Source organism: Bos indicus x Bos taurus, chromosome 17 (assembly GCF_003369695.1).
Source record: "Bos indicus x Bos taurus breed Angus x Brahman F1 hybrid chromosome 17, Bos_hybrid_MaternalHap_v2.0, whole genome shotgun sequence".
Classification (NCBI taxonomy): Eukaryota; Metazoa; Chordata; class Mammalia; order Artiodactyla; family Bovidae; genus Bos; species Bos indicus x Bos taurus.
This window is the reverse complement of record NC_040092.1, coordinates 11,582,451-11,606,344: the sequence shown is the minus strand read 5'-3', so window position 1 is coordinate 11,606,344 and position 23,894 is coordinate 11,582,451. Positions and strand designations below refer to the sequence as shown.

Below are 23,894 nucleotides of genomic sequence, written 5' to 3'. Positions count from 1 at the left end.
ATTCCAGACAGGCCAGCTGAGGCCACATCTTGGGTTCTAGACCACTACGCTGGGGGAAAAGATGCGCAAACACTCCTGGGGGAACTGTGGGAGGAGCCAACGGTGACACGGAGCAGGGGCGCATGTACAGATGCCTACGCAAGTCGGTGGGCCATGAAGGAAGCCAGCAAGCTGCGCTCTCAGCACAAACACAGCATTTTACACGTGGATGTTTAAATTTCCTAGAACTCTTAACAGAATTAGAACCCTCCTCAGTTTTACTTGAAACTCTCATTTGCCTTCATCCCCTCCCCCTACGTTTTAACAGACATTGGCCACAAGTACCTCTTTCCTCCAAACTATACTAAAAAAAAGGAAGCGACTTCCCAAGTATGATGAAAAGAGGCAGCTGACACTGAGGCGGTGAGGGCTGGAAGACCTTTAGGAGTGCTGGGGACTGGGGCAACCTGTCTCTGCCATCTACGGGCATCTATAGGGGGTGCTGCTGCCCATCTTTTGAAGACGGAGACCCAAGCTATCTGGATGCTGAGATTTTTTTTTTTAATCCCAGAAAAGCCATTTCTAAGCAATAGCCTCTGGGTGGTTTTTTTTTTTTTTTTAATGCCAGAAGTGAATTAAAAAATTCATTGTTCGACCCCCCTGGATACCAATTAAGGCCAATGTGAGGTTGCTGGGCTTTGACCCTGCGCTTTCACAGTTTTAAATGGGGGTGAAGTTGTAAACAAAGTAATTCCCAGAGCAGGGACTGAGGGCAGCCCGAAACCCTCCCTGTCCCTCTAAGAATTCTCTGCTCGCCCCGCCTGTCTGTCCTGGCCAGTGATACGTCTGTTGCAGTCATGGCAACTTCTGGTCTGGGACTGGGGCAGGCAGGAAAGAGGGGTACGCCTGGGGTGTTCCCCACCGCCTCTCCGCCCCACCCCCTACAATGGACAAAGCATCTGCAGCGTGGACACACCACCCAGGGGCCCCAGGGAAAATGAAGTTTATCTGTAGGCTATGCTTGACAATGGTTTTTAATTTTGAAAAAGCGTTGAAGTCATAAACCACGGGGCTCCCCATCCCAGGGGCTTCCCAGGCCGGCTCTCGAGTGAGAGGTTAGATTACGGCGAGCGCGAAGGCAGGACTTACTTCTTGCCTTTTCCTTTGCCCTTGCCCTTCGTCTCTCCTTTGCCCTTGCCCCGCTTCTTCTTCTTGGACTTGAGCATGGAGCGGACCAGGTAGCCCTTCCACAGGGCCTGGATGAGCGTGGCGGCCCGCACCATGCGCACCATCTCCTGCTCGTCCTCTAGCCTCTTCTTGGTCAAGATCTCGCGCTCGGCCTGGATCTGGGAGAACTCTTCCACCAGCACGTCGTGCCGTTTCTTCAGCTCCTCCAGCTGGAGCTGCTCCTCTTTGTGGATGATGTCCAGCTCCTCGTACTCGTCCTGGGGCGAGAGGCAGGGGGCGGGTGGGCCATCGCCAGGCTCAGAGCTCCGTCTCCACCCTCTTGTGGGTGCTGCTGCATGCTCCCCACCTCCCTGCAGGTGCTGCCACCCCCAGCCATGGCTGCCAGTGCTAAGCTTGTCTGCATCCCAGGCGCAGATGGGAAAGGGAGAGGTGATGGCAGTCCATCCCCAGCTTGCGGTGTGAGGCCCAGCTTAAATAATTTCAGGAATGAGGAAAACACCCATTGTGAGCTGGGCCGACTGGGCTTCTAATCTCAGCTTGGCCGCGTCTTGAGGGGCTTCACCTTGTTCCAAGCCTTCCCTTTTTCCTCATCTGAAATGTGGGGACGATTCCAAACCCAGGAGCAGGGGTGGGAACTATTTCCCTGATTAAATGTTGGGCTGGATGCAACGTCCTAAATGGTGGTGCCAGGCACACAGTGGGGATGTTTAAAAAAATGCCAGCCACTGCCATCAATGTGGCCCATGTCACAAAGATACCCAGAGAGGACCTTCCTCGGGTGACGGAACCCCACAGTTCTTCCCTACCTCTAACTAACCACAGCCTCTGCTGCTGTAATTCACACCTATCTCCCTCCCTCCCTCCTTCCCACCAAGCATCTATTAGAAGCAAAGTACTTCCAGAGAAGGCAGAGCTAAGTGGACTCTGTCTTTGCCGTCATTAACCCACCACCCTCACTGGGAACAGAGAAATGAGCACAGCCTCCAGTCTCCCCCTTCCTAGAGCACTGGGGATCAGACAGACCCCGAGTTGCCCTACTCTTGACATCACGCCTGACATTGGGCCACTCAGAGGCTGAGGTCCTCTCCAGTGCTCACCAGGCCTTCCTGGCCCCAAAGTTGGGGCTCTGGGCCACTGATGTCAGCACAGAGCTGCGTGGAGGCCTCAGGGCACCCCTGTTTTATAGGCTGCTGTCCCCTGAGCACCTGCTCCAGGCCAGATCCTGTGTTGTCCGAGCCTCACTGAATCTGCACCATGGTCCCGGCCTGGGTGTTACTGCTTATGTTGATCACATGCAGAATCCAAGGTCAAGTCCCTTGCTTAAGGTCACACAGCGACATCAGTGCCACTAGAGTAGAACCTCCAGATGACAGTGGGGACTTTCTCCACTGCTGGAGGCTGGCACCCGGCCCATCTCAAGCACTTGGTAGAAAGTTCCTGGGTAACTGAGTGAAGTGGTGGAGGTGAACTCGTACTTGAGTCCAGCACGGATGAGTCCTGGCTGGTGGGGCTGCTGGAGGGAGCCGAACAGGAGGGGACAGGGAGCCTGCGATGTTGACCCTAGATGGAGCCGAGATCTTTGGATCTGGTGTCAAGCGCCACTTAGTGGCTGGCAGCTTCCGTTTCCTTCCTTTGCCACTGCTCCCCTCACTGCCCCACACTAGACAAACCCTTGAGCCTAAGGAAGCGACAGGGAAGTCACTCTGGGGAGGCCCAGAACTGGGCATAGACCATGGACCATCGAGGGCTTCTCTTCCCCTGCCCCCTCACCCGATTCCTAGAGGATCTTGGGAAACACACTTGAGACAGAATTAGGCAGACAAATACCTGCTTTTCACTCATCTCTGAATCGTATTTCTGGATCCAGTTCTCAATTTCCGTTTCCACTTTATATTTTTTCTGAAAAAAAAAAAAAATTCAATTAGTCATTGTGTGATGGACTGATAGTAACAATGAACGGCAGCAAGCCTGCTCTGTGTCAGCAGGCAGTATGTCATGCCTCGCCTACTTGCCTGCTTGAATCCACACCACAAGGTAGGTTCTCCATTTCACAGATGAGGGCACGGAATCAGGAGTACTGACTCACTGGACCCAAGATCACGGAGCTGATGGGTGGTTAGAGCTTGGATTTGAAGCCAGCTGTCTGGCTCCGGAACATTCTAGGCAGATGGAGCAGCCAGTGCAAAGGCCCTGAGCTGGGAACAAGCTTGTGATGTTTAAAGAATAGGCACCTGAGCCTGTGTGGCTGGGATGGCATGGCCGCAGGGGAGCACGGTCCCAGTGAGTTCAGAGTGAGAAGCTGTGCTGCAGAGGGAGGGTCTGCAGTGGGAGGAGTTTGGTTTCTAGTGTAAGGGGGAGGGGACGCTCACTGTTGCATGGATTTAGACACAGCAGAGGAATGTGCTCTAATTTTGTCTTTAAAAGATCAGCTCCTGTACGTACAATGGAATGTTCAGTTCAGTTCAGTCACTCAGTTGTGTCCAACTCTTTGCGACCCCATGGACTGCAGCACACCAAGCCTCCATCTCCATCACCAACTCCCAGAGTTTACTCAAACTCATCTCCATTGAGTCTGTGATGCCATCCAACCATCTCATCCTTTGTCATCCCCTTCTCCCACCTTCAAACTTTCCCAGCATCAGAGTCTTTTCCAATGAGTCAGTTCTTCACATCAGGTGCCCAAAGTATTAGAGTTTCAGCTTCAACATCAGTCCTTCCTGAACAATCAGGATTGATCTCCTTTAGGATAGACTGGTTGGATCTCCTTGCAGTCCAAGGGACTCTCAACAGTCTTCTCCAACACCATGGTTCAAAAGCATCAGTTTTTCACCTCAGCTTTCTTTATAGTCCAACTCTCACATCCATTCATGACTACTGGAAAAACCATAGCCTTGACTAGACAGACCTTTGTTGGCAAAGTAATGTCTCTGCTTTTGAATATGCTGTCTAGGTTGGTCATAACTTTCCTTCCAAGGAGTAAGCGTCTTTAATTTCATGGCTGCAGTCACCATCTGCAGTGATTTTGGACCCCCAAAAAATAAAGTCAGTCACTGTTTCCATCATTTCCCCATCTATTTGCCATGAAGTAATGGGACCAGATGCCATGATCTGAGTTTTCTGAATGTTGAGCTTTAAGCCAACTTTTTCACTCTATTCCTTCACTTTCATCAAGAGGCTTTTTAGTTCCTCTTCACTTTCTGCCATAAGGGTGGTGTCATCTGCATATCTGAGGTTATTGATATTTCTCCCAGCAACCTTAATTCCAGCTTGTGCTTCATCCAACCCAGCGTTTCTCATGATGTACTCTGCATATAAGTTAAACAAGCAGGGTGACAATATACAGCCTTGATGTACTTCTTTCCCTGTTTGGAACTAGTCTGTTGTTCCATATCCAGTTCTAACTGTTGCTTCCTGACCTGCATACAGGTTTCTCAAGAGGCAGGTCAGGTGGTCTGGTATTCCCATCTCTTTCAGAATTTTCCACAGTTTGTTGTGATCCACACAGTCAAAGGCTTTGGCATAGTCAATAAAGCAGAAATATATGTTTTTCGGGAACTCTCCTGCTTTTTCATGATCCAGTGGATGTTGGCAATTTGATCTCTGGTTCCTCTGCCTTTTCTAAAACCAGCTTGAACATCTGGAAGTTCACAGTTCACATACTGTTGAAGCCTGGCTTGGAGAATTTTGAGCATTAATTTACTAGCATGTGAGATGAGTACAATTGTGCAGTAGTTTGAACATTCTTTGGCATTGCCTTTCTTTGGGATTGGAATGAAAACTGACCTTTTCCAGTCCTGTGGCCACTGCTAAGTTTTCCAGATTTGCTGACATATTGAGTGTAGCACTTTCACAGCATCATCTTTCAGGATTTTAAATAGCTCAACTGGAATTCCATCACCTCCACTAGCTTTGTTCCTAGTGATGCTTCCTAAGGCCCACTTGACTTCACATTCCAGGAAGTCTGGCTCTAGGTAAGTGATCACACCATTGTGATCATCTGGGTCATGGAGATCTTTTTTGTACAGTTCTTCTGTGTATTCTTGCCACATCTTAATATCTTCTGCTTCTGTTAGGTCCATACCATTTCTGTCCTTTATCGAGCCCATCTTTGCATGAAATGTTCCCTTGGTATCTCTAATTTTCTTGAAGAGATCTCTAGTCTTTCCCATTCTATTGTTTTCCTCTATTTCTTTGCACTGATCATTGAGGAAAGCTTTCTTTTCTCTCCTTGCTATTCTTTGGAGTTCTGCAATATTATTCTGCCATAAAAAGGAGTGAAGTGTTGGCAGATGCTATGTGGGCAGACCTTGAAAGGAGATGCTAGAAAGACTACATATTTTATGACTCCATTTACATGAAGAGTCCAGAATAGGCAAATCCAAGGAGACAGAAAGAAGATTAGTGGTTTCCAGGGGCTGGGGGAAGGGAAGTGAGTGAGAAACTGCTTAATGAGTACAAGGTTTGTTTGGAGGTGATGAAAGTATTTTGGAACTAGAGAGAGGTTGTGGTTGTACAACGCTGTGAATACTAAGTGCCACTGAATAAAATGGTTATATTTTTTTGTTATGTGAATTTCACCTCAATGTTTAAAAATTGGCTCCTTAGTTCTTACGGGCTTCCCTGGTAGCTCAGATGGTAAAGAATCTGCCTGTAATGTAGGAGACCCAGGTTTGAGCCCTGGGTTGGGAAGATCTCCTGGAGAAGGAAATGGACAGTATTCTCCAATATTCTTGCCTGGAGAATCCCATGGACAGAGGAGCCTGGCGGGCTACAGTCCATGGGCTTGCAAAGAGTCCGACATGACTGAACGATTAAACACACAGCCCTTACAGTGCAAAAGTTCTTACCTTGCGCACCATGCACAGGCTGGCTCCAGGGGGCCTGTGACTCAAGAATTGCCCACCCCTGTGTGCAGGGGCACCTGTGCCTTTTCATGGGGGAGAGGCCCAGGGCTTCCAGCAGATTCTCCAAAAATTTGTGAAATGAAAACGAAGTGAGGACAAGTGATAGCCAAGGGTGCCCTTTGTGCAGAAAGGGAGTCCACAGCAAACTGGGGCCTGCGGGGCCTGCAGGGCCTGCGGGGCCTGGGGCCTGGCTGAGATGAGGGAGAAGGCGGATGAAGAAAGGATACTTAATGAGCACCTACTAGGCACCAGCTCTCCACCCCCCATCTCATCTAGTTCTCATAATAACTCATTGAGGCCTATTCAATCGTGATCGTCTTCAAGATGTGGAAACTAAGGCTTGGAGGGAGCTGAGGGATTTGCCAGAGGTTTCTGTGTGCCTTCATTTCCTTTGCAGGATGGGTGGATGGGTGTCCTCCTCCTTGCGGGGCCCAGAGGAGCTTGGGAGCTTGCTCAAGGTCACAGAGCTGGCATGTAGTGGGACCCCATGTCTCTGCCCCCAGTGCCCCCCGGCTCCTCTGCCCACCCCCACCCCCCGCCCTGGTGGCCCCACTGCCCGCGCTGTCCCGCCTCCCCAGGGCACCTTCCTCAGCGCCTGCTCTGTGTCCCGGTTCTCCATGACCAGGTTGTGGAACTGCGACTGCAGCACCAGGATCTCCTGCTGGACCGTGGCCACCCTGGCCTGCGAGGCCCGGAAGTCCGCCTTCTGCTGCTTCTCCGCCTCCTGCTTGGTGCGCAGGAGGCTGTTCTCCGAGAACCTGAGCACCTGGTGCAGGTGGTTTTTCAGCTCTTGGATCACAAAGTTCTCCTTCTCCACCTGGACCAGAAAGAGGAGAGACTCTCGAGGATACCGCCCGCCATGGTAGGTTGCCAAGGCAGGAGAGGCTGGCGTGCCTGCAGCTCTCGGAGGTGGGGGGCATTATTATGTCTCCCCATCCTACCCCCGGCCCAGGATGAAGATGGGACCGCCTGCCTAGAGACGGGAAAATAGAGGGGTTGAATCTGTCTGGGATTGCGCAGCTTCACTGGAATTTGAAGCCCGGTCTGTCCCATCTGGAGCCCACATCTGTGACCACCACCCTCTGTTTCCTGGAGTGAGCCAAGGGCTCAGCGTGCCTGAGACAGCTCCATGCTCCTGCCTGAGGCTCAATGGGAAGTACCCAGTTGGTAGAGATACCTGGCGTGATGCATGAAGGTGTGAGATAAATGCTCAGCGTGGGGAATGCCACCCGGTTCTCCCCTTGAGGGCCTGGCTTGGCTCCTGCCCTCAGTGGATTCTGAAACAGGAATTAGGGGTGGGTCGGGGGAGTTGGGGCTGTTCCGTAAACAAGCTCCAAAGCCTGATCACAAGCGCTAGGGTTTCCCTCTGAACACACCGGTGCTGTGGCTGGCTCAGGCCGGCAGCTTTGGGCTTGGGGGCGGCTGGCAGGGGGCCCACAGTGGGTCTGAGCTCACTTCCTGGACTCAGGAGTGGCAGGTGGGCTTAGGGAGGGGGTTTGAGGCAAGCCAATCCTGTGGGCAAGTCTTCAACCTTCAGGTGCTGGGTTTGAAGGCAGGTAGTGCTATGAGGAGTCAGAGCTTCTCGTGTGGACCCCTGAAACCTGCCTAATTGGTGTCACCCCCTCATTTTACACTGAGATCCGATGACCTGATGAAATTTGCCCACCCAGATCTGTCCAACTTGGCAGCCCCAAGTTGTTTTCCACCACCTGAATGAGATCAGCAAAGACACTTGGCAGGGTGGGGTCCTGTCCCTGTCCCTAAGTCACACCCCTCCAACCTCTGAGTGACCTCCTCTGACTGAACTCCCGGGAGCCTGTCATCTCTCCACTCACCAAATAATTAGCATGTCTGCTTTTCATGCCAGGTCTGCTGGGGACACAGCGAGGGGCTGAGAGAGATGAGGTCCCTGTCCTCCTGTGGGGGACCCAGACCCCAATCAAATCATCACACAAGTAGTCATCAACAAGCCCTAGTGAATGCCGAACAGGACCAAGTCAGGAAACCAGTGCGCCAGGGAGGGAGAATGGCCTTGGTCTCTCATCTATCACAGGGCGATGAAAAGGTGGCAGCTGTCCCCCAGGACCTGCTCTCCCTGGCAAGGCTATAGACCAAAATGTTTTGCTGGGAGCATGGCCCCGGCTACAGACCACTTTCCCAGCATCTCTGCTGTTGCTAAGTCATTTCAGTCGTGTCCGACTCTGTGTTACCCCATAGATGGCAGCCCACCAGGCTTCCCCGTCCCTGGGATTCTCCAGGCAAGAACACTGGAGTGGGTTGCCATTTCCTTCTCCAGTGCATGAAAGTGAAAAGTGAAAGTGAAGTCGCTCAGTCGTGTCCGACTCTTAGCGACCCCATGGCCGCATCTCTAGCACTGGCTAAGAACTGCTTCCAGTTGGTGGCCCAAAAGAGCAGGTCAAAGCCCCCTTCTCTGCTTTCCTCTTTCCTGCTGGCTGGACCAATAACAACATGACTAGGGGAAGCTGGAACATCTTCTTGGGTCCATGGTTTGAAGTCTTGTGTGAAGGATGTCAGAGAAGCCAGCCAGAAGGAACCTGGGCCCCTGACAAGTTTACGAAGCAGAACTTCCATGCCAGCTCTCTGTTAAACAGAAATCCGTCTTCAGCTTGACTAAGCCCCTATTATTTGGGGTCTCTTTGTTTTAGCAGCTAAACCTACACTTATACACCACCTCCAGGGACTTTGTAAGATGTTGGTGAGAAAATGTATGTAAAAAAATCACACACAGGACTTCCCTGGTGGTCCAGTGGTGAAGAACCAGCCTGCCAAGTCAGGGGACATGTGTTTGATCCCTGGTCTGGGAAGATCCCACATGCTGTGGGGCAGCTGAGCCCGAGCGCCACAGCTTCCCAGCCTAGGCTCTGGAGTTTGTTCTTCACAAGAGAAGCCACCACAATGAGAAGCTGGCTCACCACAAATAGAGGAGAGCCCTGGCTCACTGCAATCAGAGAAAGCCCGCAGGCAGCAACGAAGACCAAGCTCAGGTCACCAAAAATAAATGAACAAAAATAATTTTTAAAATAAAATAACACAGTAGGTGTCCCCAGATGGTTATTAGGTTGGGATCATGTTATCTTTTCCCCTCTTAAAAATTCTTCTAGAACTTCCACCCCTCTCACCTGCCCTCAGGACGAAGATCACATTCCTTGAATAGGCCTCAAAGGTGGTCTCTCAGCAAAGTCTTAAATGTTTATTATCCAGCCCTGGACTGGAAGTCCCTCTCTATTTCACCCACCTGGTTTACACTGTCTCATTCTTCAAGTCATGGCTTCCATGTCTCTGAGTTCCAAGTTCAGGCTTCCTATAACACTCTCTTATAGCACTTTGTACTTAACCCTTTCTTGTACTTCTCAAGACGTAATTAAATCAGATCTTTAAGACCTGCCTTCTCTCTCATGAACTCCATGAGGCTGGGACTATGTGGACTCATCATTTGTAAGACCTGGCACCTGGTGAGTGCTCAAAACAATATTTGTGGAGCAAATGAATGAAAACAACTATTTAAACCGTGGAAGGAAGAAACCCCAATTGCCGAAAGACGTGGGGCCTCTCCCTGGGGGCTCTGGCTCTAATCTGACCAGTACCGTGTATTCATACCTCCGCATTCCTGTTCCTCACACAGGCCGCCAGTTCATTTTCCAGGGTGTCTATGATCTCTTGGTGCCTCCGATTCCGTCGGGTGATGTCCTGGATGAACTGGATCTTGTCTCTGGCTTCCATAGGACTGGTGAGTAACTTCTCAAACAGGAAACCTCGGAGTTCTACCAGGCTATCGATAAAACACTGGGCTTCCTTGCTCCTGCCCAGGGTCTGAGCCTGCAACAGGCTGGCGGCCTGGGGGTTACTGAGCAGGAGTCTCACGACGTTCTTGGTGGATTCTTTGATCTCCTGCATCAGCGGCGGGAGCTGGGATTTCTGCAAGTCCATGGCGAAGAGGCGCTCTCGGAACCACGCTTCGTCCTCGAAATCTTCCGCCTCCTGCAGTTTCCTTTCTTCCTCCTGCAGGTAACTGACTCGGTCCAGGAGGGCCTGGCAGAGGTCCTCGTGCTCCCTCACTGCCTTCGCGATGTCCGGCCCCAGCATCCCCTCCGAAGTCTTGGACTCTGACGCCGCGTGGGACAGCAGGCTCACCAGCTCCACCTTGTGGATAGTCTCGTCCAGGACGGACATGATCCTCTTGGTCTCGATGGTCGTGAGTTTGCTCCTGGCGGGGGTTAGGGCTTTTGGCGGGATGGTGGACTTTTTGGTTGTCTGGGCTATCAGCCTTATTTTGTTGATGTCAGGACCTTGATAGAGGGGGGCCACGGTTAGGACGTCCAGAGCCATTTTATGAGCTTCTCCTCTGCACACTCTGAGAGACTGAGACTTGGGTAGGCTCCCTGGGCCTCCTGCTTTGATTATGTCTGGCCACCCTGAAAAAGGAAGGAGAAGGCAGTCATCAGGGTCACGCTGACATCGGGACGGCTGGCATGGCCACAGCAGCTGTAAACTATTGATGTGGAGAGTTCACCTTAGACGTTCTGCATCTTTGACCCAGAACCTCTCACGGAAAACAGTTTTTAACTCCGTGACAGTGTCAGGGCCCCAAGGGTAAGGGGACCAAATAAGGAGGTGGGTTTCAGGCACGTGTGTCAGGCAGGGGCCAACCAGGAATGCAGGCATCATTCTAAGTATTTAAACACATCCTGGGCTTCCCAGGTGGCTCAGTGGTGAAGAATTCGCCTACCAAAGCAGGAGACGTGGGTCAGATCCCTGGGTCAGGAAGATCCCCTGGAGAAGGGCATGGCAGCCCATTCCAGTATTCTTGCCTGGAGAACCCCACAGACAGAAGAGCCTGGCGGGCTACAGTCCGTGGGGTTGGAAAGAGTCGGACATGACTGAGCACGCACACCAGTGACATGGGTGATGGAAGAGCTGAGTGGCCAACCAGGGGAAGGGGAAGCCACCCAGCGATTGTCAGTGGCCGGAAGCCACACAGGAGGAGGAGGAGAGGCGAGTCTGGGGATCAGGGTTCCCTGGGGGAAGCTGGAGCCACAGCCATTTCCTGTCCAGGAGTCACTGTAGCCCCAGTGGAGCTGTAGCCTCTGCTGGAAATGCAGCCCAAAGCAGAGAGAAGGGGCGGAAATCTGGTTCCTCCCTTCGTCCAGCCTTCCAATCTAACACCAGCACCTCCCCTTGACCGAATTCAGGGGGAAACCAGCTGACAAGGGAGCCTGGGCAATGTAGCCAGCAGGGGTGGACAGCCAGAGACAGAGCAGAAGACAGACAAGCAAATAATAGTGCTGAGAGCAAACAGCACCAGGACAAGCACAGTGTATCTGCATTGGCTTTTAAAAATGTACTTTAAAAATCAGGGTGGGGATGACCAAAGATTTCAAAGCACTACTTAGAAAACTGTTTTGCTACAGAAACAGACTCATAGACAAAGAAAACAAACTTCCGTTTATCACGAGGGAAGGAGATGGGGATAAATTAGGAGTATGGGATTTACAGATCCACACTACTGTATATAAAATAGATAAACAGCAAAGATTTACTGTACAGCACAGGGAACTATATTCAATATCTTGTAATAACATAATGGAAAAAAATCTTAAAAGTTGTACATATATGTATATATATAAAGCTGAACCACTGTCCTGTATGCCTGAAAACTGACAAATATTGTAAGTCAAGTATAGTTCAATCTTTAAAACTATATATTAAAAAAAAATACTGTTTTAGGACTTCCCTGGGGGTCCAGTGGTTAAAAATCTGTATTCCAATGCAGGGGACTCAGGTTTAATCCCTGGTCGGGGAATTAAGATCCCACATGCCAAGGGGGCAACTCAGCCCATGTCACAGCTAGAGAGAAGCCAGAGTGTCGTGATGAAGATCCTGTGTGTCACAACCAAGACCTGATACAGCCAAATAAATAAATACTTTAAAAAAAAAAAAGAAAAACTGTTTTGCTAGATGCAACAGTGTATACTGAAGTGGCTCCCGAATCACAAGAAGGACATTAGTAGGAAAACCGGATAGCCAAATAAAGTTGATAGTTTAGTTCCTAGCATTGTATCAATTTTAATTTCTTAGTTTTGACAAACCATGGTTATGTAAGTTATTAACATATGGGGGAGCTGAACGAAGGTGACAGGGGAATTCTCTGTACTATCTTTGCTACTTTTCTGTAAATCTATAATTACTACAAAATTAAAAGTTTAAAAGACTTTCAGGGGAAAAAAAAAATACCTATGGTGGCAGTCAGAAATCAGTCATCAGTGTTGGCCTATATGGCCGGGTGGCTAAAAGTATTAAGCTTTGCAGCAACCCCGTGTGAGTTTCAGATCCTCGCTGCGGGACCCTGGGCTGGCTATTTAATCCCACTAAGCCTGGGCTTCCTCAGTCATTGGACAGGGATCATCACAGGGGAAGTTTCTGGCACAGATCCTGGCATTGTGAGTGCTCGATAAATAACAAGTATTATTATCTGGGGGAAAACAAAATCCAAAGTTTAGGACTTCAGCGGTTTCCCAGTCTGCATCTCCCACCACCCCGCCCCTCCCTGGAGATCCAGATGGCCGGGATCGGCTGGACCTCCCAACATACCGTGTCGAAGATGGACCCCACCACGTCTCCACTCCTTGCCTTGTCCATCCAGTACCCCTTGTCTGGATGGTCAACAATTCTGCCACCTGAATTGTTCAAGCCAGACACCTGAATGCCACCCGAACTCTGCCTCCTCTCCCATATCCAACATACCACCCAGTTATCTGTGTTCACCCCTGAGAGCTCCCAGTCTGTTTCCTTCTCAGCAGCCTCTCTGCCACTGAGCAGGGCCCTTGATGGTGCTCGCTTGATGATTAAAGAGTTCTTTAACTGGTCTGCTTACATCTGCTGCTGTTCCCAGCAAGATAGTCCGAGCAGTCACCCATTTGGGTATTTATTGAGGCCCCAGGGATATTAAAAAAAAGATGCAAGGTATTTCTTGTCCTCCCAGAGTTTATAACCTAGTTTGGGATATGGAACAGGCACACGTGAAAGTTCAGCAACTATGGAAGGAGGGAATGAAGTTGTGTTGTCAGTTGCTTAGCGCCTGATCTGGCTGCCTTTCTTCCTATTTGGCCCTTTAGGTGTTTCTCGTTTCTTGGATTCCCTCCACTTCTTTCTGTTTACTCTTTGCTTTGCTGAAAAGGAGGTATCTAGACCTTCAATCCTCTCTCTCTCACTGTTTTTTTTTTTTTTTTTTGGCTGCATTCCATGCAGCATGTGGGATCCGACCTGGTTTTGAACCCATGTCCCCTGCACTGGACCGAGAGGGAGGTGCTCTATCTTGCATCTCTTTGATTCCCACCTGCTTCCTGCGCCTTAATAAATCTTGTGAGTTGCTTCAGGCTTCTCCTGAAAATAACATTTTAGGGATGGCCGTGGAGCTTCCTCAGCCTCTCTGGGGATGAAGGAAATCTGCCCAGCCACAGGATGGATGTGAACAAAATGTTTCACGAAGGCACGTCTCCCCAGTGTCCCCCAAAGCTCTCATGCATAAATCAGAATGCTCGAAGTTTTTAAGAGTGCGACATTGAATGCAGTGTTGAAGAAAATGTTCCCATTTTCTTTCAGCCAAATTACCTCTTTTGCTTTAAAGGGCAAACTTGTTTTCTTTGATTATGATGACGCCCATCAGTTCCTGACAGCTCATTTGGGTGAACAAGAAAAAGCCAGTGGAACTGGGACTGGGGGAAATGCATCTGACTTCTGATGACAAAAATCACTGGAGAATCTCTTTTCCTTGAATTCTAATGTGATCACTTCATGTCCTTTTTAATGCCACCAACCTTAATATTTAAATCTCTTCCAACGCAAGCCTCTCCTTTTAAGATTCCTGCCCCGAGAGTGAAGCACTGCTATTAATGGAGGGGGGACTTTAATTGGATCATCCCTTTATTTGTCATTAATTCTGTTGCTGAACTTTATAAATGGAAATATATCTTTATCATGCAAATTATACCTCGTTTTCATTCAAATGGGCTTGTTGGATGTTGTATTACATTCCCTCTCGGAACATTTTGGAGTTTAAAAAAAAAAAAGGTTTGAGGTAAATTATGTATGTTTCCCCCTGGGGAGAAAAAGGAGAAGAAAGTCCAGCACCTACAAGTACCCTCAAATCCAGCGCTAGTCCATGGAGAAGTCAAAGGATGTGAAAAAACAAACTTGAGAGAGAGAGACAGGGTGTTTGTGTGTGTCTGGGTGTGGGTGTGGGTGGGTATGAGGGGCATCTCATTTTAAGGAATGCCATTTAAATACTAACTCACTCTTAGGAACTCCTTGGCAGTCCAGTGTTGAGGGGCCTGGGTTTGATAAGTGGTCAGGGAACTAAGATCCCACAAGCCGAGTGCCAAAAAAAAAAAAAAGCAGGTGAAGGAGACGGACTAAATCATTTTAGGGCAAGCTTTGAATCACCTCTCATTGGTTTTTATATTTTGGAGTCAAGTATTCACACACTTTGGAAATTTTTGTTGCTGCTGCTGTTATTCAGTTGCCAAGTCATGTTCGACTGTTCGAGACCCCCACGGGCTGCAGTATGCCAGGCTTCCCTGTCCCTCACCATCTCCCGGAGGTTGCCACAGTTCATGTCCATTGACTCAGTGAAGCCATCCAACCATCTCATCCTCTGTCGTCCCCTTCTCCTCCTGCCTTCAACCTTACTCAGCATCAGGGTCTTTTCCAATGAGTCAACTCTTCACATCAGGTGGTCAAAGTATTGGAGCTTCAGCATCAGTCCTTTCAATGAATATTCAGAGTTGATTTCCTTTAGGATTGACTTGTTTGATCTCCATATAGTTCAAGGGACTCTCAAGAGTCTTCTGCAGCACTACAATTCAAAAACATCAATTCCTTGGTGCTCTGCCTTCTTTACTGTCTAGCTCTCATATCCATACATGACTGCTGGAAAAACCATAGCCTTGACTATACAGACTTCTGTTGGCAAAGTGATATCTTTGCTTTTTAACACATTATCTAGATTTGTCAAAGCTTTCCTGCCAAGAAGGAATGGTCTTCTAATTTCATGGCTGGAGTACCATCTGCAGTGATTTTAGAGCCCAAGAAGAGGATATCTGTCACTGCTTCCACCTTTTCCCCTTCTATCTGCCATGAAGTGATGGGACCAGATGCCACGATCTTAGTTTTTTTAATATTGAGTTTTAAGCCGGCTTTTTCACTCTCTTCCTTCACCCGGATCAAGAGGCACTTTAGTTCCTCTTCATTTTCTTTTTTTTTTAAGTTTTAAAAAATTAATTTATTTTTAATTGAAGGATAATTGCTTTACAGAATTTTGTTGTTTTCTGCCAGATATCAACACTTTCTGCCATTAGAGTGGTATCATCTGCATGTCTGAGGTTATTGATATTTCTCCTGGCAATCTTGATTCTAGCTTGTGATTCATCCAGCCTGGCATTTCGCATGTGCTCTGCGTATAAGTTAAATAAACAGGGTGACAACAGCCTTGTGGTATTCCTTTCTCAATTCTGAACCAGTCAGTTGTTCCATAGAGGGTTCTGACTGTTGCTTCCTGACCCGCATACAGGTTTCTCAAGAGACAGGTATTATGGGCGAATTACAAAGACGCACCATGTAACTGATGATGACACAGGGCCCACAGGTCAGCTTGATGCCACAGTGATGGGTAACAAGAGATACCTTCATGACGGCTGGTTCCAACTCAGTGTCGCCCAAATCCCTCTCACTGGAATGTCAGCCTTATGACTTCTACCAGATCTCTAGACCAGGCTGTGCTATTATCAACTCAGGTATTTTCTTTAAGTACACTTTCATTTTTAAGTACTTCTCATTAAAAAGGAAACTTTATATCTCTGCTGTAACTGGAAAATCTGTTTCAACTCATTAAACAGAAGATAACAATGTCTACCTCCTGATGTTATTTCACTCCAGCTAGATAGTGGGACCCAGGCAAGATGAGTCTGAAACCAGAATGCTATTGTTGTTTAGTCACTCAGCCATGGGAAAGTCCCCCTGTGGCCTCTTTTGAAGGATTACTCAGTCCTCTCTTGTCCTTTTTGAGAACCTGTGTTCCCTGGATGGCTTCTGGCTTGCAGAAGATTCCTGGGCTGGAGGTGGAGCCGTGAACATTGGCGGTAGTAACAGACTGAATCTCATCGGTGGAGATGGCTCTGTGACCACAGGCTCCCGTGTTACCCTGGGCTTTGGAGACAGAGGGCTCTGAATAGCGTCTGAGGTTGGGACGGAATGCACTCCGCGGGGCAGATTTCCAAGCTGCTGGTTAGGTTTATAATGAATAACTCTCTATGGCTACTGGCCATGGCTATAGCCCTGAGCAAATTCACTTAACCTTCTGGGCCCTTATCTCTGAATCTGAACAGGAAAACAGGAGCCCACTGCATGGTGATTAAGTTTGGGGGTTCCCATGTTAGATGAATTTGAAGTTCAGTCCTAGGGGATCACCACTTCCTTGCTCCGTGGCTTTAGGTAAGTCTATTAATGTCTCTGAGCATCTTTGGCTTCCTCACCTGTGACATTCCCTGGTGGCTCAGATGGTAAAGAGTCCACCTGCAATGTAGGCGATCTGGGTTCAATTCCTGGGTTGGGAAGATCCTCTGGAGAAGGAAATGGCAACCCACTCCAGTATTCTTGCCTGGAGAATTCCATGGACAGAGGAGCCTGGCAGGTTTATGGTCCATGGGGTGACAAAGAGTCAAACATGACTGAGCTAGAGTTTCACTTTCACCTGTGACATGGGGACAGTAACAGACACCACGCTTGATAAAACTGTTGTGAGCATGACATGAAGTCCGGACTCAATCATGTTGGGCTTTTAGGTGGACTTCCAAAATAATATGATTTAATATTGACATTTGAATACTTCTTAAAACAGAATGTGTGTTTTTTCTCAAAATAATATATATTTGTTTTTGCACAGGAAGTTTTATAAATAGCTAACATGGATCCATTTTTCTACTCCTTTTTACTATTTCTGTTTTTAATTATGCAGGCTTCTGCATTATTCACGACTTTCTGTAAGTAATGGAGGAAGACAGAGACCGCTTAAACCACTCACCATTTTCCAGGCTCTTCCCCCTTACAAATTAATTCATCACAATTTTTAATTCCTCTTTTGGCAATGTAGCTGTCAAAGTGTTTATTTCTGGTTCTCTGCAACTGTGGATAGTATCACTTGGGTTGTTTCAGACAGAAGGAAGAATTTCTTAGCAGTGAATTTGGATTTTTCTAAAATAGACTTCCCCCACTTAAATATATGTATACATTTAAATCATAATCTTATCAGATGCAAAACACTGGCTTTTCCTGACTGATAGATGTTGCAGAAGAGTCTTTTTAAAACTGTGACCCTTTAGTGAATGGTGGAATCAGTTTGGTTGTTGACACTAGCATTAAAAATAAATGAAATAGAAAATATCAGAGCACACTGCATGTAGTAAGGATCCTTTTGTATTTAAACAGGCTTGTGCTGTGTGCCAGGTTGAGGAGGAAAATGTATTTCTTTGTCTGGCTTGTGGTTAAAAGAAAACAACCTGCATCCAAAAGCTTTTATGTTAAAGGCATTTGATTGGCCATCAGATATAACCTGCTGCTAGGGTCTTCCCAGGTGGCTCAGTGGTAAAGAATCTGCCTGCGAATGCAGGAGACGCCAGAGTTGCAGGTTCAGTTCCTGGGTTGGAAGTATTTCTTGGAAGAAATGGCAACCCACTCCAGTATTCTTGCCTGGAAAGTTCCATAGACAGAGAAGCCTGGTGGGCTACAGTCCAGGGGATCAAAAAAGAGTCAGACGGGACAAATAATGTGTGCCATTATTTGAAAGCTAAGGCCAAAGAGATAATTTCCTCTGATGTTCTGTATTTCAAATGATCTTGATTTTTAATCCCTTTTGCTTTCAGTTCCACTAACTAGGGCTTGAAGGGAAAAGGTAGGGGGGTGTGTGTGTGTGTGTGTAGCACTTGTGTGAAAATACCAGTGTAGAACCGAGTTTTTCAGTCTCCACACTATTGTCATTTGGGGTCAGATAATTGTTGTGGAGGCTGTCCTGTGTGTTGCAGGATGTTTAGCGTCATTCCTGGCCTCTACCCACTTGATGCCAGTAGCATCCTTCTTTCGCCCTTAGCGCCCATCAGTTGGAGATGCAATATCTCCAGACATTGCCCAATGTTCCTGTGGGGTGGGTGCGGGGTGCTCCTCGTTGAGAACCTCGTTGAGAACCTCGTTGGACCACAGTGGCCTGCCTCCCCAAAAAAACTCTTGCCCTCCCATATGCTACGTCCAGTGCTCTGTCCAGATTCAAAGGAAGGCTTGCTCATGCCTTGCCCACTCTGTCTGATGAGCTGATCTTGGTGCCATCTCAAACCACCATCAGTTACAGAATCAAGATCAGATTCACCAGCTGGGTCTTAGGAGCCCTGGGTGCAGCATCCTCCCCTGCCAGGGGCTCTTGGAATAAGTCTGGGCAAGTCCCTTATCTCTTTTGCACGTGGGAACACACACCTGTCACAGCAATCACATGGGAACTGGGTTGAGGAAGGATGGTTTAACAGATGGGAAGGCCCTTTGGAGGGTTAAAAGCTCTCTCTCAAGTGGAGTGATTATGATTATTATTATATGTTGAGGGAGGAACTAGGCTATACATTGGCCTCACTGCCCAGAGCTGTTTTCTCCCAGGGAAAAAGGGAAGTATGTACATGCGGGGAATTTAGCAATTGAGTAGGGAGAAAAGACTCAGTTCTCAATTCTTTTTTTTTTTTTTTTGTGGCTGCACCGTCTAGCTGGTGGGATCTTAGTTTCCCAACCAGGGATCAAACCTGAGCCCACAGCAGTGAAAGCGCCAAGTCTTAACCACTGGACTGCCAGGGAATTCTGGAAGACTATTTCTAATTCAATCTGTTTACTCGTTACAGGTCTATTCAAATTTTCTCTTTCTTCTTGGGTCAATTTTAACAATTTGTCTTTCTAGTTCTGAGTGTTCCTTGGAAGAACTGATGTTGAAGCTGAAACTCCAATATTTTGGCCACCTGATTAGAAGAGCTGACTCATTTGAAAAGACCCTGATGCTGGGAAAGATTGAAGGTGGGAGGAGAAGGGGACAACAGAGGATGAGATGGTTGGATGGCATCACCAACTCAATGGAGATGAGTTTGGGTAAACTCTGGGAGTTGGTGATGGACAGAGAGGTCTGGCGTGCTGCAGTCCATGGGGTTGAAAAGAGCCAGACACAATTGAGCAACTGAACTAAACTGAGGAATTCATTCATTTTATCTAAGTTGTCTTATATTTTTGGCATTAAGTTTTTCATCATATTCCTTATAATTCTTTAAGTTTCTGTAGTTCTCATTTTGGCAATTTGTGCCTTTTATTTTCTTGGTCAGTCCAGCTATATCATCCCGGTATATTAGCCTTCCTATCAATATCAAATGGTCCCTCTTTGTTCTAGTAATATTTCCTTTTTGTCTTAAAGTCAATTTTGTCTGATAGCAGTTTAGCCTTTCCAGCTTTCTTATGGTTACTGTTTGCATGGAGTCCAACTTTTTTTATTTTCTGTGTCTTTTAATCTAAGATGAATTTCTTGTAGGCAGAATATATTTCAGTCTCACTTATGTATGTATTTATTTTGAAACATTTCTTTCTCTTTTTTTTGACTGTGCCGCACAGCATAGTTCCCTGGCTGGGGATTGAACCTGCACTTTTGGCAGTGAAAGCACTGAGTCCTAATCACAGGACTGCCAAGGAGTTCCCCAGTCTCATTTTTTAAATTTAGTCTGGCAACCTCTGTTTTGATTGGAGTGTTTTCTTCCATTTAATAATTTACATTAAATTATTCCAGAGATCAAATTGCCAACATCTGTTGGATCATGGAAAAAGCAAGAGAGTTCCAGAAAAACATATATTTCTGCTTTATTGACTATACCAAAGCCTTTGACTGTGTGGATCACAACAGACTCTGGAAAATTCTTAAAGATATGGGAATACCAGACCACCTGACCTGCCTCTTGAGAAATCTGTATGCAGGTCAGGAAGCAACAGTTAGAACTGGACATGGAACAACAGACTGGTTCCAAATAGGAAAAGGAGTACGTCAAGGCTGTATATTGTCACCCTGCTTATTTAACTCATATGCAAAGTACATCATGACAAACGCTGGACTGGAAGAAACACAAGCTGGAATCAAGATTGCTGGGAGAAATATCAATAACCTCAGATATGCAGATGACACCACCCTTATGGCAGAAAGTGAAAAGGAACTAAAAAGCCTCTTGATGAAAGTGAAAGTGGAGAGTGAAAAAGTTGAGCTTAAAGCTCATCATTCAGAAAACAAAGATCATGGCATCTGGTCCCATCACTTCATGGCAAATAGATGGGGAAATGATGGAAACAGTGACTGACTTTATTTTTGGGGGGTCCAAAATCACTGCAGATGGTGACTGCAGCCATGAAATTAAAAGACGCTTACTCCTTGGAAGGAAAGTTATGACCAACCTAGATAGCATATTCAAAAGCAGAGACATTACTTTGCCAACAAAGGTTCATCTAGTCAAGGCTATGGTTTTTCCTGTGGTCATGTATGGATGTGAGAGTTGGACTGTGAGGAAGGCTGAGCGCCAAAGCATTGATGCTTTTGAACTGTGGTGTTGGAGAAGACTCTTGAGAGTCCCTTGGACTGCAAGGAAATCCAACCAGTCCATTCTGAAGGAGATCAGCCCTGGGATTTCTTTGGACGGAATGATGCTGAAGCTGAAACTCCAGTACTTTGGCCACCTCATGCGAAGAGTTGACTCATTGGAAAAGACCCTGATGCTGGGAGGGATTGGGGGCAGGAGGAGAAGGGGATGACACAGGGTGAGATGGCTGGATGGCATCACTGGCTTGATGGACATGAGTCTGAGTGAACTCCGGGAGTTGGTGATGGACAGGGAGGCCTGGAGTGCTGCGATTCATGGGGTCGCAAAGAGTCGGACACGACTGAGCGATTGAACTGAACTGAACTGATTCATATAGTTGGATTTACATCTGCTGTTTTACTATTTTTTATTTATTTCATCTCATGCCTTTTTTTTTTTGTCCCCATGCTATTGACCAAATGCTTTTTATTTTATTTTTTTAAATTTTATTTTATTTTTAAAACTTTACAATATTGTATTAGTTTTGCCAAAGACCGAATGCTTTTTATTGTGTTAAATGTTTTTAGTCCATTCTTTTGATTATTCCATTGATTTAAAAAAAATTTTTTTTAGTGGTCGATTTATGTACATCTTAATTTATCATAATCTGTCAGAGAAGGCAATGGCACCCCACTCCAGTACTCTTGCTTGGAAAATCCCATGGATGGAGCAGCCTGGTACTCTGCGGTCCATGGAGTAGCTAAGAGTCGGACATGACTGAGCGACTTCACTTTCACTTTTCACTTTCATGCATTGGAGAAGGAAATGGCAACCCACTTCAGTGTTCTTGCCTGGAGAATCCCAGGGGCGGGGGAGCCTGGTGGGCTGCCGTCTATGGGGTCGCACAGAGTCGGACATGACTGAAGTGACTTAGCAGCAGTAGCAGCAGCATTCTGGGATACTAAATATTTTCTATTTGATGAGTCATTGTTATCTTGTCTTCTTTCAATTATTTAAACATGGTTTCCTTTAGTTTTTTGATCGTATTTACAATAGCTTCTTTGAAGTGTCTGCTGAAACCAACATCTGGGGACACATAGAGACTGTTTCTGTTGACTGCTTTTTTTCCCTGAGTATGTTTACACACATCCCACAATTTTTACTGAACACTGGAAATCTTGTAAGAATTTTTTTTTTTTTTGGTAGCAACACAGTATTTTTGTTCCCAATGATTGCTGTTTTTGTTTTGCTTGGGCGTTTGGTAATTTACTTCCCGGACTAAATCTGTCAAGTCAGTCTCCTTCACGGTGTGCAGCTACTGATACTTCTGCTTAATTTTTTTTTTGCATATTTTTATTTTAAAACTTGGCTTCCTAGGGGTCACCTGTGTATCCACATAGTTTAATATTCAGCCAAATATCAGTCAGGGGCTGTGCTCAAACTTTGAACCAGTAAGGCTCCTATTCTTGGATGGCAAGTATCCTGTGCATTCAGTACACCTGTCTACACAGGCTCCAACAGCCAAGCATTTCTAAGTCGCTTGGGCCTGAAGCAGGTCTCTGCTGCACATGCGCATAACCTCTAGTCAGTCAAGGTAAGACACAGAGCTCATCAGGTTCCACATGGATGCCCCATTCCCCAGAACTCCAAGTTTTCAGTCCACTGTTGGCGCCAAATAGAACTACAACCTTGGACTGCTACACCCGCTGGCATTCCCCGTTCTCGTCCCACCAAGATTGCTACTTTAGCCATAAGTCCTCCAAATCAAGTGAGCCCCATCAGACAGCTACAGTGAAGCTCTTGTCTTTCAGGGGGCTACCCGCCCTGGTTGAACTATTATGCCAGATAGAACTGAGTATGGGGAAATCAGAGAAGTCCCAGGTAAGTGCAGAACAAACTCGAAGTTTGGTGGTTTTATGAATAAAAGCTCTCAGGTTGTTGTATGCCTTTGGCTGATTTTCAGAGTGCTAATTTAGCAATAGATGGTTTTGTCTAGCTTTATAGTTGCTTTGAAAAATTATTATTGTGTTAAAATATACATAAGCTCAGAGGTAAAGAATCCACCTTCAGTGCAGAAGACCAGGTTGGAGTCCTGGGTTGGGAAGATTCCCTAGAGGAGGGAAGGCCAATCCACTCAGGTATTCTTGCCTGGAAAATCTTATGGATAGAGGAGCCTGGTGGGCTACCGTCCAAGGGTTTGCAGAGTCAAGACATAACTGAAGAGACTGAGTTCAATTGAAGCAACTGAGCAAGCATGCAGGCAACATAAAGTTTACCACTGTTACCATTTTAAATCCAGTGGCATTAAATTGTTACATTCATATCTATATGCAACCATCACCACCATCTGCCTTCCAGAACTTTTTCATCATCCCAAATTGAAACTCTGTACCTATTAAGTAATAACTGCCCGCTTCCCACTCCCCCAGCCCCTGATGACCACTATTCTACTTTGTTTTAGTTAATCCTTGCAACAAACCCTTTCTCTTGAGTATGTAAATGAAATTATATTTTAAGGACAGCGATGGAAGTTAAGGTCTAAAGTTACTATAGCACAAAAGGCCAACATTGGTACAAAGGTACATAATTCAAACACTCACTTTCATTGCACCCTCACTTTGGGATGTATAAGCTGTTGATGGAATGGTAGGGGACTTATAAAACTACTCTCTCACCCCCAAGTCACCTATGTGTGACTTGAAAGTAGTTTAACTTTGGTGTGATTCCACTTGACTAGTATCATCCACGTTTTACAGATGAGGAAGTAGAACCACGAAGTGGACAAGAGGAGGGGCAGAGTAGAGGCAGAGACACCAAAGAGGATGCCCAGTCGTCTTTGCAGAAGGTCGAGAGGGAGGTCCAGACTGAGGCAGGGGCTGGAGATCAGGGTCCTGAGATGGGGACGGGCTCGCGGTGGGAGGAGCGGGGGACGGGATGCTGATTCCTCAGAGAATCAAAAGATAGAGGACTAGATCCCATTCAACATCTCCCCATCATCTCCAGCCCTTCCCCACATGATCACTCACCTGCTCGGTGGTCTTTAGGTTTTTCTGTCCTTGGTTACCACAGCTGTTCCTGCGTTGCTAGGTTACCCATCAATCTCAGAAGGCGGGACTCGGCGTCTGATTAACTTTCCTTTTCACCATTCGATTCTTTATTCCCCTCGGTTTGGTCCACCTCC

General features: G+C 47.0%; 1 protein-coding gene across 1 annotated transcript; it reads right to left on the bottom strand.

The window, feature by feature from the left end:
• Positions 1 to 995: 995 nt before the first annotated feature.
• Positions 996 to 23,878, bottom strand: IQCD (IQ motif containing D). The gene is made up of 5 exons (XM_027566658.1): positions 23,740 to 23,878; positions 9,690 to 10,504; positions 6,655 to 6,888; positions 2,995 to 3,066; positions 996 to 1,424 (listed from the first exon to the last, which is right to left on the bottom strand). The coding sequence occupies exons 2-5, from the start codon at positions 10,416 to 10,418 to the stop codon at positions 1,125 to 1,127; spliced, it is 1,335 nt and encodes a 444-aa protein (XP_027422459.1). The 5' UTR covers positions 10,419 to 10,504; positions 23,740 to 23,878; the 3' UTR covers positions 996 to 1,124.
• Between the last annotated feature and the right edge of the window lie 16 nt (positions 23,879 to 23,894).